At 25.7% G+C, this 16,983-nt stretch overlaps 1 protein-coding gene across 6 annotated transcripts in view; it reads left to right on the top strand.

Annotated features, from left to right (window-relative positions):
- LOC129964234 (uridine-cytidine kinase-like 1) overlaps nucleotides 1-13,160 on the top strand; it is a 64,395-nt gene extending 51,235 nt beyond the window's left edge. For all 6 annotated transcript variants that reach the window (XM_056078961.1, XM_056078964.1, XM_056078962.1 and 3 more), the window contains exons 10-14: nucleotides 3,310-3,372; nucleotides 4,790-4,912; nucleotides 9,686-9,851; nucleotides 11,613-11,711; nucleotides 12,450-13,160. In XM_056078961.1, coding sequence (XP_055934936.1) covers nucleotides 3,310-3,372; nucleotides 4,790-4,912; nucleotides 9,686-9,851; nucleotides 11,613-11,711; nucleotides 12,450-12,490 — 492 coding nt within the window. In that variant the 3' untranslated portion in view covers nucleotides 12,491-13,160. The remainder of the gene's footprint in view (nucleotides 1-3,309; nucleotides 3,373-4,789; nucleotides 4,913-9,685; nucleotides 9,852-11,612; nucleotides 11,712-12,449) is intronic.
- The last annotated feature ends 3,823 nt before the right edge of the window (nucleotides 13,161-16,983 follow it).

The following is a 16,983-nucleotide window of genomic DNA, read 5'->3' as shown; positions in this document are numbered from 1 at the left end:
TTTGAAAAACATTAAAATTTAACATAAAATTTTGCATTTGGACATTATTTTAATAATGATTACTTATCATAATGAACTTAAAAATAAAAACAGCATTGAAATATTGAGTTACCACTTACCATTCTACCACTGTTGATACTGTAATTTTTAAAAAAATGCTTTTTTTTGGGGGGGGGGGCTCTAAATTAGGTTTTTAAAGTACTTCATTAAACAAGACTGCTCCCTTGATATGCGTTGTTAAATTTTGAGGCTGTATGGTATATTGTCTCACAATGGCTTTAGAAAATGCCTTTTAAGAATGTTACAAGTTGCATTTTTCCTTTTTTTCCATTTTCCTACTAATTGCTGAGCTAGCTTCTTTTTTAACTTCGTAAATTTGTTTCCTTTGATTATGATAATTAGGAATTATAAAATCATTTTCATTTCTTAAAATATGCAATCTCATTTTTTAATTTTTTTAAAGCTAAAATGAGAATTTTATTTTCCCATATATGTTAAAAAGCAGATTTCTTTCAAACTTTCAAAATGTGGAATGTAAAAAAATAAAATTAAAAAAAAATTAAATTTTAAAAATAAGAAGTGATTAGATAATTTTTTATAGTCTGACCATTTTGTAAATGCTGCTGTTCTTATTTGTCTAAAAAAAAAATTTTATAAAAATTCAATTGTAACATGGCGTTTGTTGTTCAGTTATCAGTTTTGTGACAATTTTGCCAAATCTTTCGATAGTCACCATTCATGGAATTCTTTGGCTTTTAACTATATAAGGTTGCCAATAAAATGTTCTAGTTTGCTAAATATGGTGAGTTAGCATGTGAGGAAATTTTGCTTTCCATTTCAGCCATATTGAATTTTATTTGTTTTTATATTTATAAAAATTCAAATATAAAATTTTTGGTAACTATCCTCTACATCAATGTCGACATTTTCAAAATGATATATCAATAACCAATAATTTGTTATTACAAAAAAATCTTAGTAATGGATAAAAAACAAACTCTTTCTATAACACCATAAGAAATCAAATGTTTTGTTAATGAAACCAGTGTTTACTTTTGCCTAACTTAAAAAGTGTTTTACATATATATTTTACATGAAATTATTTAATATTCTGCAAGATTCATGACTTTGTCATCAATTCTAATTTGGTGTTTTTGTATCCTGTATTATAAATTTTAATTCAGTGCATTCCTGTATAATATTCATTCTCTCTATTTTACATTAAACATCACACTTTAAATTTGTTATTTATTATCAATTTCAAAATAGGACTACATAATAAAATTTTTATTTATATTTAGTACTGGAAATGTTTTATTAAATTTAAATGGTAATAATTTTTAATCAATCAGTGAATATATTAACTTATCTAAAACTTTTCTGTTTGTAGGAATTGCACTCTAACAAGAAAATCAAGTTTTACTTAAGAATAGTTAGTTTTGGCTCTCCCCCACTTCACCCCAAATTTTAAAATATTAATAGATTGAATATTAAGCTAATCATTGAATAAAAAAATAACTGCATATCTTTAATATTAATTATTTCTTTTAAAATGTTTTGATGTTAATTATATTTCAATTAAAATTTTCAAAACAGTTCATTTTAATCTTTTTGGGTCATGCTTTTCCCCTTCCCACTACTTAACATATATAGCTCCTTTTTATTATGAAATGCTATCTTTTTCCGAGTAGAAAACTGATCTGTCATGGAATTTTAAAAAAATCATTATTATCATTTGTATACTATTTTTCAAAACTATTATGTTAATATAAAATTAATTGATATTTAAATTATGGTAGGTTTTTTTTAAAAAAATTATTTTTTTTTACATAGACAAGATTTTTTTATTGTATCAGGTTTCATAATAAATATTCATTTTTCATTGATTATTATAGTTACAGCAATGTGAAATTGTTATTTTAGAATTTTTTTTTTTTTTTTTTTTTTTTAATGCAGCAATGTCTTTCTTCTTAATCTTTTCTTTTGTTGTTCATGGCTGATAATTATTTTAGAGTGAGAGAGAAAAGCATGTCTCAAAATCTGCATGTAATCTAGATTAAACTCTTTGTTTTATTCTAGATTACATATTTTGTGGTCTGAAAAAATTTATTTTGATATTCATGATAAATGCATTATGAGGGGGAAAAAAATTGGTATAAATATTTTTTTTTTGACTTTCAGTTGAAGTATTTGCATTGGTTTTTTCTTGCAACTTTATTAAAATGAACTGCTACAGATGAATTGATATTAAAATTCATATATTATACAATTTTTAATTTATTTATATTTTCTGCCTGAAACTTTTCTATTTACTCTTTACCAAGAAAAAGGACCTTTTGTGTTTTGACATTTTGACTGAAATAAAAATATTGGTACATATTTAATTGTTCACTGCCATCTGTAAATGCTATGCAAAAAAGTATTTCCATTCTTTTGGTTTGAATCTTTATTAAATTGAGAATCCCAACTTCTATTTTGGCTTGCAAGACAGGTTTTTTTTTTTTTTTTTTTTTTTGTTATTTAAAATTGGTTGATATATGCAAATAAACTGCGCAAGAGTAAAAAATACTTCACATAATAGAACAATAAACTTCACATTTAATTTGCTTTTTTTATTGCTAGATTGTAGCAAATGTTAATGAGCTGAAGTTCACTATTTTATTTATATTCAAATCGATTTTAGGAATTGGTTTTGATTTTAGTGTTCATGAGTATTATGGATAGAAGGATCTCATTGCAACTAAATAAAACTTTCAGTGTTTCTATATATTTACTTCTGAAATATGCTATCAATAACAATTAAAAGTAATTCTTAAGCATTGCCAATGTGCAGAAGATTTCCTATTGCAAGTTTTATTAGGTAATATTTGATAATCACAACTAAGATATTGTTGACAGACAATTTTCAGATTATTCAGTTATTTTCTTTTCCATTTATGCTTTTGAAATGAATGTTTGATCACAGCAGTATAGTATTCAATAAAAAATTTCAAATTCTTGCAGTCTGATGACTAAATAGATGCAAAAATTAACAAGAAAAGTTATAAGATAGAAGTCGAATTGTTACTTTAAGTTCAAAAGAAATAGTTTTGATGGCAGGCATTAACAAATAGTTTTTTCCATTGGATATTTTTTTACATAGCTCCTAATGGAATGGGAAAACATTGATTTAAATGATTTATATTCATGATAATCAGTTATTTATGTCATATGAATATGCTTTCATGGGTGGATTATAAATGCATCATGGTTTTCAATGGGATTCCATTAATAATTTTGATCTAACTTATTAACTTGATCAAATTTTAGGCAATTACCATTGAAACACCACAAGGTATTCCTTATCAGGGAAAACGAATTGCCACTGAAAAAGTAAGATTTATTTTCTTTTATGTAATTTTTTTTTTTATTTTAGGAAATGGGTAGTTATGACTTATATTTATGTATCTTGTAGTTTAACAATTTTGAGACTTAGAATCCAATCTTGTAGGATTAGGAATGATTAACATATATTTTTGTCTAATGGAAAAGTTGTACTTTATCTTTTGTATAAAATAAGTCCATTTCCCCCTTTTCTGATTAATACATATAAATCTTGAGAAGGAAAACATAGGATATAATGAGGATATAATAATAAAATATCTTCTCTTTAGTATGTTATGAAAATTGAGGCCTCGTTTTCTGTTTTGGTCTCGCAAAGTGTTTGAATTTCTGTTATTATAAATATTATTTCATTTTTTTTTTCCTTTGATCCAAAATTTATTTATATTCTTGTTTTATTCCAATCAAATTGTGAATCAATAATTTTTTTTAACTGCTCTATGTAATTAGTTAGTTTATTTTGTGATGAATGAATTAGTTAATAAAATGACTGCTTGTGTCTTTAAAAAGAATTTTACATTTAATAAAATATCTGAAATAAATTTTATATTAACGTGCCTTGCTTTAACTAAAGGAATTATTTAATTTATAAGCTTCAATTTAGTATTTTTTTATTTTGTAGCAAAATAAATAAAATAATTTTTAAAAAAAAGGAAATAAATTAGTACTGCTAAATAGATATCCCTAGTAAAATTTTTATCACAGGTGATGTAGTAAAATGTAATTCTCATAGTTCTCTATGTCATGATAATAAAGAAACTGAAATGGTTATCTTCATTATCAGATTTCTGCTTTCTTTGGATTTTTTTATTTATTTGAATTGGAATTGTACAAGGAAGTATTTATATTTTAATTTTATTTTAAATTGAAAGTCTATTAGATTTCACTTTCCTTACTTTTCATTTTAGATTCTAAGTAAATTGGTATAAATTATTTCTCTCTTTTTTTTTTTATCTAGGCCATATTGCTGTATATTTATTGAGATTTTAATAATTAAGGTGAAAAATGTAAATAAATATCTAAAAAATATGTGGTACTGAGTTAAAATTACTCTTATCTTTCAAGTACAATTTGTAGTAAATAGAAATAAAGAAGAAAAGTGCAATGTATAGCATATAATGTAAAATGAATTTGATAGATTACAAATGTTTTTAGAATTTTATTTTTCAAGAATATTCTATTTTATGACTGAAAAAAAGCAAAAGGCAGATTTCTAATACATTGCCTTGATGTTCTTAAATTGAGTACGAAATATTTAGTAGGAAATATAATGACATCTTAAATAAAATAACATAAAAAAATTGTTTTTTAGTGTTTTGCATAAGATGTCATTTAGAAGATTTTTGATATCTGTGTGTCTTTATTGTATTTTCATACTAGTGGATTTACGTTTTATGATCCTCTTTAGATCTGTGGTGTTTCTATTTTGCGAGCTGGAGAAACAATGGAACAAGCTTTATGCGATGTTTTGAAGGATGTGAGGTTAGGTAAAATCCTCATTCAGACTAACCAAGATACTGGTGAACCTGAGGTAAGAATTTTATGACACATATTTATTCATTAAAATTATAAGGAAATAATATATAAATATCTCTTATAATGGCAGCATTGAAGTATGTTTGTTGGCTTTGGGATTGATTAAAAAATATATATTCAGTCAAACTTGTTTTTATGTGATTTTATATTTGTGGGATTTTTTTTTTTATGTAGTATACGGACTCTAAGGTTCTTGGTATTATGATACTGTTGTAATGTTTTCTGTCTGTGTACATATGCACACTAATACAATGCATATAGTATACTATGTATTTATATATTATATGAACTGATTATAATATACCAAAATAAAATAAAATATATTCCAAAAATGAATCAACTCTAATATCTTCAAGTGATGAAAGTGATTTTGAACCAGTTCATCACAAGAAGATACACGTTTTGAAATGGGACAAGTAATATTGAATTTTGTGCATTTTGAAAATTTCTCCTTGCTTAAAATGAGAATTAAAAAAAAATGCTACCTTGTGTAATTTAATTATTTATTTTATATTTGGAAAGCACTTTTTCATTATTTTGTAAATTTTCAACAGATTTACTGAGCAAGACATTTTTTATACCATCTCCTTTCATCACATAAAAAACAAATTCTCGAATATTCAGTAAAAAATTATTTGTTGTAGCTATTTATGTTTTTGAATATTTGTGTGTGATTTCTTTTATATAGTCCCTATCTATCATGCAAAAATAGATATAACTGTTTAATTGGTTTATGATTGATTTTTAAAATTAAAATAAACTGTTATTATTGTAAAGGGATTGTAAATTATTGAAGATTTTTATTGCATTAAAACAGCTGAATATTAAATTCGAATTTTCTATAATTGATTTTAAATATTCAAATATTTGATAATTCATTTGTACTGGAGTGAATTCTTAATTAAGCTGTGATAAAGTATAAACATTTATATTATTTTTCTGGATTTAGATTTCTTCCATCTTTCAAGGGTTTTTCTTTTAACTAGTCCTAAAATTTGGCACTATAAATTCTGTTAATTGTTAAATACTATAAAAGCATTTATTAATTTGTAATTGTCTTTGACTTCTGCATCCTTTTATTAAAAATGATTTGCAAAATTAGTTTTAAGTTCTTTTTTAAATATTCTAAGGAATAATTGATAATTATATTGCAGAATTTGTTGTCCATCATTTCTGAAAGTATGCAATGAAACTAATATATGTTTTTAAAAAATTAAATGTTTTATTAATGTTAATTATTTATGTGTATTTTTAAAGGAAATTTAATATGAATACAGAAATTAATATAAATTTATCTAGATTAAAAATGTTAATTTCAAAAAATTTATGCAGTTACCGTATTTTATTATTCTGATGAGATTGGCATAAATTATTATAGTTAATAAGTATTTAATAAGATAATTTGTTTTTAATAACAGCAATATAGTCAGTTTTATTCAACTGACAAATGCTTTGATTTTTTTTTTTTTTTTTTTTTTTGCTATTTATTGGTACCTGCCATAAATTATGGTATATCTTAATTGCCTTTTGTTTGAAATATACCATTCATGTTTCTAATCGGTTTATAAATGTGATTAAATATTGTTAATTAGTTTCAAATTTAATTTCTTTCAATGTCTGTAAGGGATTTCCTTTGCAATTCAACTATTATTGTATAGTTATTCAATAACAGATGAATTGCAAATAATGGGGTAATATTCAATTATTATGTAGTTGTTTGTAATTAACTATTCCAACTATACATGATATCCATTCTAAGTATACACTAATAGGTAATTTTTAGATACGAAGAATTATATTTAATGTTACTTAAATCAATAAAGAGACTGCTGAAGAAATACAAAATTAGCCATATTTAATGAGTAGGAATTGCAATACCGGGATACCGAATACCGGTATTTTGAGCCATTTGTGCAATTTTGTAATACCGGTATTCACAAGTTTAAATACCGGTTTTTCGATATTTACTAGAAATTTTTAAAATTGTCTCCACTATAAGTTCAGGGATCGCCAACATAGCAAAATAGTATACGTTTTTATGCTTCCTAACGGGCGAAATTAATTAACTAATTAATGGTTTAAAACTAAATTAGCGAAACATGGATTATCCCTGAAAGAAGAAATTGTATCCATAATGACTGATAGAGCAACAGTTATGACAAAAGTTGGAAAGTTGATGAGTGCAAATCAGCAATTGTGCTATGCTCATGGAATTCAGTTTGGAGTAAGAGATGTATTATACCAAAAATATAAAGAACAGGAGAATCCAAATACTGTGGATATAGAAACTTCGGATTCCAACTTTGAAAAGAGTAAGAGTGAGAGTGATATTGACAATGAAGACAATGACAATGAAATTGTTGAAGAAGATATTGCTGATGAGGATGAAATATTAACCTATCAAGAATTGCTTCCTATAATTTATAAAGTTCGAAAAATTTTTAAGATATTTAAACGTTCCCCTATAAAAAAGATATATTACTAAAATATATACTAACTGAAAATAAAACAGAATAAATGTTAATATTAGATTATAAAACACGTTGGAACAGTTTACTCCTAACAGCACACATCGCTGTCTGAAGATTATATATATACATTGAAAAAACACTCAGAAGAAAGGCATATTGAAATAGAAAATGTCTTATGGTCTTTACATAATTATAATGATTTTAAAAATGAAAAAGAAGAAAAGAAAATAACCAATTCAAATCTGATTAAGTTAGAATAAATTTTCTTAAAATATTTTACCCACAAACCGATCCACATTCAAAAGAATTCGGTTCAGTTATCGAAGATTATGATGACTCTAATGTCAATAGTGAAAAGGAATTGTCTCTTGAACAAAAATTAGAATTAGCGATAAATAAGAAAAATTCAACGAACCAAAATACAATACAGAAATCAGCTATATCCAAAACCATCCGATAAGAAATCGATTTCTTTGAAGATGAGGGATTTAGAGGTAAATACTTGGAAAAAGTATATCGTGCATTGCTGACAGCACCACTAACTATCATAGATGCCGAAAGAGCGTTTTCAACTGCTAGTAATTTTTGCACAAAATTACTTTTCAGGCTTAATGACAGTACAATTGCTGCATTATGTTTTTTAAGATCGCATTTCAAAAATTTGTATTAGTACCACGGACTGAATAGTGATATTTACAATTTTTTGTGATTTAAATAAATAAGTTGTTTTTTTCCTTTTTAGTGATTCTTTATTATTATGAGTTACAAATTATTTTTTGTGATATTTACACTCTCTAATAAAACTGGCAAATAAAACAAAGAAACACCTTGTTTTCTTTCTTTTTCTGAAATTTCTAATACCGGTATTAAAACCGGTATCCCGGTATTAAGATCTAAAAAATACCGAATACCAGTATTGAAATTTTGGTCCGGTATTGCAATCCCTATTAATAAGATATTCCTGGCATGTAATATATTAAATGAAAAAATTTCTCTCTTCGGTGATCAAAATGAAATAAATTATAAAACTTTAAATATCATTAATGTGTATGATTTTAGACCACTTTGAAAGCCCTTGGGGTTTTTTTTTTTTATGTAAAATGTTAGAATATTAAGGAGTTTTACTAAATTTGACTGTTAGGATTTAATAACTGAATAAATAATATTTGGACTTAACTATGTGCATGTTTTCAGAAGCATATTTATTAACTTAAATGACAAAATATGGTTCACTCTATTTTGATCTTTTTTTCCCAATTGGAAAGTATATGCCTATCCTTAAAAATTTCGCAGTTATAATGTGCATAGTTACCATGTATTTTTGTTTTACTTTACCAGAACATAGTCTTACTGAAAAAGAAAGGATGTGTTTTTGAGAAAAATATCCCTAAATGAAAATGTTACTTTATTTCCATTTGTAATAGCTTTGTATTTCTTTGCATAAGTTGAAATATAGTCAATCTATTATTTTGTGTTCTTCACTGATAACATTCAAATAAGAATATTTTTCTCTCATCAGATAAAGTTTTAGTTATCTGTCCAGTTAAGATGTTCATTCACTGAATTTATTTCTTATATATCTGAAGATGCAAAAGTATAGTTTCTGGAAATCCTGTGTGATATCCAATGTCTAATAACATTCTGTTCTTTATTTTTGAATTTAAGAAAACGTTAATTTCATTTCTCTCTGTCAGAAGAGATTCTTTTTATATTGTTTTTATTTTATTGCCGCTATTTTATTATAAAAAATGTAACTGAAGTACTTTTCTACAGTTACTCTCATACTTGATTACTTATTTAATTATATATAACAAGAATTTCACCTAATCACCAGTTCAATATAAAATTACTTTTTTATGTCGAACAAAGAAAATTATACTTATTGAATTTAATAACTCTCAAAATGGTATGATACAATAATCAAAATCTTATTTAAATGATTTCCAAGACCATTAGCTTTGTATTATTATTTAAAAGCAATCATATTTTTTTCTACCTATGAATTTAAATTGGAACAAACTTGTTTTGTAATAAATTATTTTTTTTATTATGGATTCAATATTAAATTTTCTTTCAAAGTATATCTAAATTTTTACATTTATAATATTTACTTTTCTTTTTGTTCTGATAAGAAAAGTTTGCAATTGTGAATGCATTATGAACTAATTGAGCTAATGCATTATAATGCATTTTGAACTAATCTCATATAAATTCCCATATGGGATTTTATATAAATTTAAGTGCTAAATATTTATTTTTATCATTTTTAATATTAATTTATCATATTAATTGTGCAGCTGTATTACCTTCGACTGCCTAAGGACATTAAGGATTATTTCATAATACTTATGGATGCTACTGTGGCAACGGGTGCTGCTGCCATGATGGCCATTCGAGTTCTACTTGACCATGATGTCCCGGAAGAAAATATAATGCTCTGTTCTTTATTAATGGCTGAATCTGGTATGAAATACTTATGTTAAATTACTTATTAAAATATATGCTTCATTTTGTTGGAATAATAGTTTTTTACTTTTGTACAAAAAAAATTTAGCCATATTTTTTTGGATTAAATTTATTTGTAAAACCTTTTTTGGCATTATAATATAATTTACTAATTGTTATTAAGTTTTAAACAGATTGCATGCACAATTTTGTAATATATAAAAATTTAACTTAATTTGAGATTTTGATTTGATTTTTGAGCCTTGGCAAAAGGTGCTGTTTTGCAGAATACACATTTATTGGGGCAAGTCAAAATTGATGATTAAAAAACAACTGCTGCATATGTTAACAATAATTATTGTGGTTAGTTTTAATAACCAGCTATTATTTTTTAAGCAGATTTTTATTTTGATGATAGTGTATACACACACACACAGATACAAGGATGTCTTTAGTAGCCTTAAAGGATTTAAATTTAATTTGATTTCCATTGTATTGCCTTTTTTTTTTGTTATAAATAGTTTCAATTATGTATTCCATTTGGCTCCCATTTCTTCAAAAACTGAGGTTTATTTTATTCCGTTTTTGTATTGGATTGTAAAATACATGTTTGATACTCACTATTTGTTAATGTCAGTGGCCGGATGTAAAGTGCATATTAAATCGATTTTTTGTTTTGAAACATTTTCATATTCAATTACTGTCAATTTATAATTTCTAGACTGGAAATAATGTTTATTAATAGTACTGAAATATGAGTAATTTTGCCTTGAATAAATTAAATTAATGGGAATAATGTAAACATAATTTGTGACCCTTTCCTGAAAATCATAGGTGTTTTTATCACATATGTGAAAGAGTTTTTGTTTTCAGCTGCTCATAGAAGACAATTATCCATGTTGCAAAAGAATTTAATAATCTTCTATTTCTTTAAAGTATTGTGCACAGAATATTGGTTATGAAAATCTTTAATTAGTTTACTCTGATGTTACTAATTATTTGTACTCTTTAATGTTCAAAAATCCTTATTAAATAAATTAATGTTTTGTTTTTGAAACATTTTCTTTCTCATTTACTATTAATTTTTAGTTTCTAGTAATATTTTCTGTGCAGTTCTGAAGTATGTGTGTGTGGAGACATTGATATACTTCCCTAGTATTGTATATCAATCTTTTATAATAATGCCATATTCCGTTCTTTTTTTATATTTAATTCTCTACCTCATTATTCGATATTAAATTCTGAGTAGTTATTATCATTTAAAAACTCTATAGAAATATCATTCTGTATAAATTGAGAATAAATGTCCTATGAAATATTGCATGTTTATCTGCTGATTTTATGCTATAATTGTTGTATTAATATTCTTTGAATTCTATTGCAAAATGAATCAAGTTTTCTCATTTTAAATTTTAGAAAGATCAAATAAAAATCAGATATCAAATTACTAACATCAAATGAGATTTTTAGTATTCCTTTTCATTAATGCAGAAAATCGTTCTTGGAGGGATTCTCAGAAATGGGAATTATTGCAATTAAAGTTAATTTCAATCAAAGTTTAAGTGGGGAGGGAGGAGAGTTACGGCTTTACCTGTATACTGTTTTGTGTTCATGTTATATTTCTATTCTTAAAGAAATATTAATAGACCATTTATTTTGGTTAAAAATAATGGTTGCTTTTGAAACAGTTGATGCATTTTATATTGTTCTAAGAGAAATGTATCTTCAAATTATTAAAGATATTTATGCAGTGTTAACATTTTACATGTTTCCTTGCAGGAGTTCATACAATAGCTTATGCCTTTCCAAAAGTGAAAATAGTTACTTCAGAAGTTGACCCTGAAGTCAATGATAGGTTTTATATCATGCCTGGAATTGGTAATTAGTTCTGCTTTATTTTTATTTACTTTATTGGTGTTCATATTTATTTTTCTGAATTATATTATTGAGTTCTTGTCCATGCATTGAGCTTTAAAATTAGTTTAACATGAATTGTTATTGGATGAGATGTTATGTGAAGTCAACAGTCTACTTTGCAGTTTGTACTTAAGAATTGTCATATATTTTAATGAGTTTCTTATTTTCTTTCTCTGTAATTTAATTTATGAATGGCACTATCGTATTCAAAATGGGAAATTAAAGTGAATGTGACTCATTTTTAGCAGATCCTGACATATTACTCATTACTTGTTTTCCAGAATTTTCTTCCCTTTTCACATGCATTTATCTAAGGTTATTAGTAAAATTATTTACAGAAATGAATGCTGTATAAAGAAAGAGTTTGAGATTATGTGCTTCAATACAAACATATATACAGCGTAATTTACTCTTTTTGACTCTGCAATTCATAACAAATAATATATTTCATACGTTGAAATTTTTTCTATTACATAATAATGATCATATTCTTTATGTTGACAAATTATTACATCTGCTTTAAAACTGAGATGCTAATTATTTAAAGCCTATAAAGTGTTTAATTTAAAAAATCATTTATAAACTTACTATATATGTATTTCACATTAGAAGACACTGAATATTTTGCCTAAAATAAGCTGCATTTTTAAAGAAACATTGATTTAATGTAACTTTTAAATTTTCTTTCTGTTATTCCAGGAAATTTTGGTGATCGATATTTTGGAACCGAAGCCTTTTAGACTGTGATAGCTACTTTTGACCACTAGTAATGTATAAAGGAAAAACAAGTTTGACCAAGACCCTGGCCTTTAATTGCTATTGTGTTGACTTTGTATAAAGTATATTTATTTATTTCTATTTATCAATTTGTTATTGACCTCTTCCCCCTATACACAATCTTATATGATAAAATTAAATATTATAAAAACAATTGATATTCAGGGCCTTTCCGTGATCAACTGTTAAAAAAATCATTGTTTAAGTTAAATATTAAATCTCATTGGAGAGGCAAATCTTCTTTTGATAATTTTTTCAGTCAATTCATTCTTGTCAATTGTTTCTTGAAATTTAAAAGTTCTAGTCTTTGTTTTGAAAATATTTCCTCCTTGAAATTTTATTGTTGATCTTTCTAGTCTGTTAGTAAAATGGGGAAAGAAAGAAGTATTGAAAGTAAAGAATGATGGATAACGGATATGCTTGCATTTGTTTTTTTGAATGCCAAATATTATAGAATTCCAATATTTGTTGCATTTCTCAATTGTTTATCAAAAACTTATTCCATTATTGGACATCTTTTTTATTATTATTATTTTGGAAGTTTCAACCGATATTGGTGGAAGAAGTATTTGTAGATTTGTACAGAACTATACCACATTACTAACTTGTGTAAAATAAATGCTGTGAAAATGATTTTTGTGTGCCTTAATGGTGTATAAACTGCTTCACATTTGTTCAACTTGATCATTAATGAGAAATATATACCCCACTCATTATTTAAGTTTACTTTGAAACATTTTGTAATATATACCAGTTGTAGAACAAGAACAGGTATACAAATTTCATACTTAGTCACCTAGATAATGCTACCTATTTTCCTACGAAAAATTATATGCTGAAACTTTTGTATTGCAGATTATTCTTTAGTAATTTTGATTTAAGCTAAGCTTTGCACATTTCTCATAGCAAATATTGTTTAAATATTATGAATATACAAAAACGTTTTCATGATAATAAAATTTTATATATTAGAAAAAGAAAATACTTTTTTGGTCGTAAAGCTGTTTTGCTTTGTTTCTAATTTAAGTATTGCTGGTAGAAAAATTGAGAATTGCTAATATGTCTTATTTATACTTATCTTCATTCTCATAGGCAAAAAGCTCTAAACATTTTTTTTTTTCAAACATTGTCAAAAGGTTAATTGCACTTACATTTTATATTTATATTAATGTGTGTACACTATCTTTACATGAAAATTATTAAAATCTTTATATTTTAATTTGAATTGTAAAATGAAAGGAAATTTTTTTAAGACTCAGTTTTCTGCAAAATAAACGATATGGAATTTTCTTGTGAGTTTAGTGAAAAACATATAGCTTAATTTTTTGAACTAATAGTATAAAATTTTATTGAATTTTACCTGATTTTCACTTTTTTAAGTTAACATTTCTTTGAATTTCTTGAAATTTTGGTTTAGGCTTTAGAATTCTTAAATATGCACAGAATTGTAATATTTAATCTAAAAAAGAAATTTTGATTTTTAATTTGTGTGTAAATATATATATAATATATATATATATATATATATATAATATAAACAAATGGTTTTTGAAAGTGAGTAACCTCAAAGATATGTGGTTTATTTACAAAAAGCTTTTAAAAATATGGGATACTGATATTTTATCTTCATATAATTTAAGTTGTTAACCTGGAAATATCTTTAATTCAGCATTTGAAACTGCAAATAGGTTTTAGAATTTGTACACTATTTACATGCAGAGCCTGCCATCTGGGTAGAGGAAGGTAAAACAGCCTAAGTCTCGTAACCTTATGCTCTGCCATGGCCATCAAGAACTAAACATTAATTATATATATATAAATACAATTGTTTTATAATAAAGCAAAAAATATATAGCAGGAGTTATGTGGCACTCATGGAAAGTTTCTGCTGACCATGTGATGCAAATTCCCATGTAGTAATGAAACGTAAGATAATTTTATTGGGAGATAATTCAACAACAGCATAGTTTTGCCACCATTGGCCTTTATGTATCGATGATAACTGACAACTTTCTATATTTTTTTATACACTTGTGGATGTACATGCTGAATTATACCTCATATATCTTGGAGAGGGGGGGATAGAAGCTTATCTGATGGCAGACTATCCCCCCCAGCAACCATGTGTTCGACTGTTTTAAGTGCAATATGTTGTTTTCTAATTGTGATGTTAAGCACTATGGGTACTAAAAAAGTGATACATCCTGTACTATAAAATCATCCACCATAAAATAAAAAATATTCTTGTTTCAACTATCAAATTTGTTTAATTTTCATTTTGAATTTCATTTTTATCTTTTAAAAACATTTTAGAGTCCTAAAAGATTTTTTGCAACCAGTTCATGTTATAGAGACGGCAAGTCTTTTTAGGTATATATGAGTTCTAACATAATCTAGCCAATAAAATGAGATAAATAGACAAAATACACAGGAGTACAATATTTATAATATCCATATAAATAGTTTTCTCGCAACAATTACTGGTTCACTACTTTCTCTTTTAAAATTAGTGTTATTGTGATATTGCATAAAATTGAAAGACAATTTCTCTGCTGAAATTATGTCTAGGTGGCTTAAAAAGACTACTATGGTTAAAAAATCGGGAATAAAACACATTATTGCAGACTAGCAAGTATGTGTACAAGATATACAAAATTATTCAAATAATACTTCACGATAAAAAAAAAATTAGTGTAGTCTGAAAATAGTCATACGATTTAATGAATAGCGATTCATAGATAAAATTGTTGGATATTTCATGAACTGACTAAGATGAAGATATGTAGCCATAATTTATTAGTTTATAAAAGAAATTTAAAGAAAAGTAGCAAAATTAAAAACATTACCTGAAATTGTTTGGGGATGAATAATTTAATTTATACAAGATATGTTCTTAAATTTTACAAGGAACAAAATTAAACCAGTTCAAAAAATAATGAATTAAAATTTTTAAAAATTATAAAAGTTACTTGCAGTTGTATTCTTAACTCTGCCTGCATCTAATTGTTCTCTATATATGTGTGTAAAAGGAAAACAGATACACTTCTAAATTGTAGGGTTTTTGTATTGAATCCATAACAGAATTGATTACTATTTTAAAAAATCCTCATTAAAAAAAGAAGAAAAGCTTGTTGTGCAAGCATTTTGTGTATACGAGTAAAATTTTATTCGGGTCAATCTGGCTGCATACAACTGGCCATAGGGGAAACATGAAGTTTTTAAGTTCAGAATAGCTTTTTTAGAGGATTAAATTTTAACTTAAAAGATTAACAGTATCATGAGAAGTACTACTCTTAATTTAAGACTTAACTCTTTTCATTATATACTTAATAATTTCTTTTAATAGTAGAGGGTGTAGTCTCCTTCGAACATTCTCGCATACTCTGATAAATTTGACATGCCACAGAACGCCTTATATGAATTTGGCGTATATTAGTTACGAAATAACTTTTGACGTGGATTTAGCATTTTGACTAAATCTATCGTGCCATCCTGGGATAGTAAATTGGCGATAAATCCCTGGAATGCGTTGATAATATCTAAAAGTCGAATTCTTTTTGGTGCGTTTTTCTCAATCGATTGAAACAAAGATTTGGCATGAAAGTGTACTTGGAGTCACAAAATCCCGTACCAATTTGATATATTTAAGTCACTGCGTTTTTGAAAAATCGCGTTTACATGTTTCTGACAGTATAGGCCGACAACCGGTTAATCCTTAATTGGATTTGGATCAAAATGACGATGTCCACATTATAGATGCTCAATTTGTGTACTGAATTAATCAACCTAGCTTTCTTCATTTTATAATTATCCTGTTAAATTATATTTGGACAGATGGACTTCTTCTGAACAGATATTACTCAAATTTTGATAGAAATATATCTGTCACAGGCGAAGAAATGGACATTTTCCAAAAGTCTGTTTCTAAGCTCAGGGAGATCCAAAACGTGGAGATTCGTCAAAATCTCGATTCGAATTTTTTGACGTTTACTATACTTTTTGTACTACTTATACAAGAAAGTAAAAAAAAAAAAAAAAAGTACTGAAGTATATTTACCAGCAATGACAATTTTGTAGTTTTAAGAAATCAAAGTTAATATAACGTAAAAATCTTTAGTAATGTCGGAGAAGAATTTGCAGAGGATGCTTATTAATAATAGTTTTTTGTTGTTTTGCATTTTTTTTTTTAATATTTGATTTAGATTATACTTATCCTATGATTTGTATATTTCAAACAGAATAGGGTCAATATCATTTTCTTAATTGCAGGAGTGTCAATAAGTTTTGTTTCAATTTATTTATGCAAGTCCGAATTTATTTAGTACGGTTGGAATTATAATCATTTGGATAACTATCCAAATGATTATAATTCCAACCGTACTACACATGTTGTTATTACGTCCTCTTTTTTAATTTTTAAGCTATAGAATAACGGATAAAATGGAAGGAAAGTACC

This window comes from Argiope bruennichi, chromosome 3 (genome assembly GCF_947563725.1).
Source record: "Argiope bruennichi chromosome 3, qqArgBrue1.1, whole genome shotgun sequence".
NCBI classification, from domain to species: Eukaryota; Metazoa; Arthropoda; class Arachnida; order Araneae; family Araneidae; genus Argiope; species Argiope bruennichi.
Note: the sequence above shows the minus strand (reverse complement) of the source record. Positions and strands in the feature narration are given on the sequence as shown.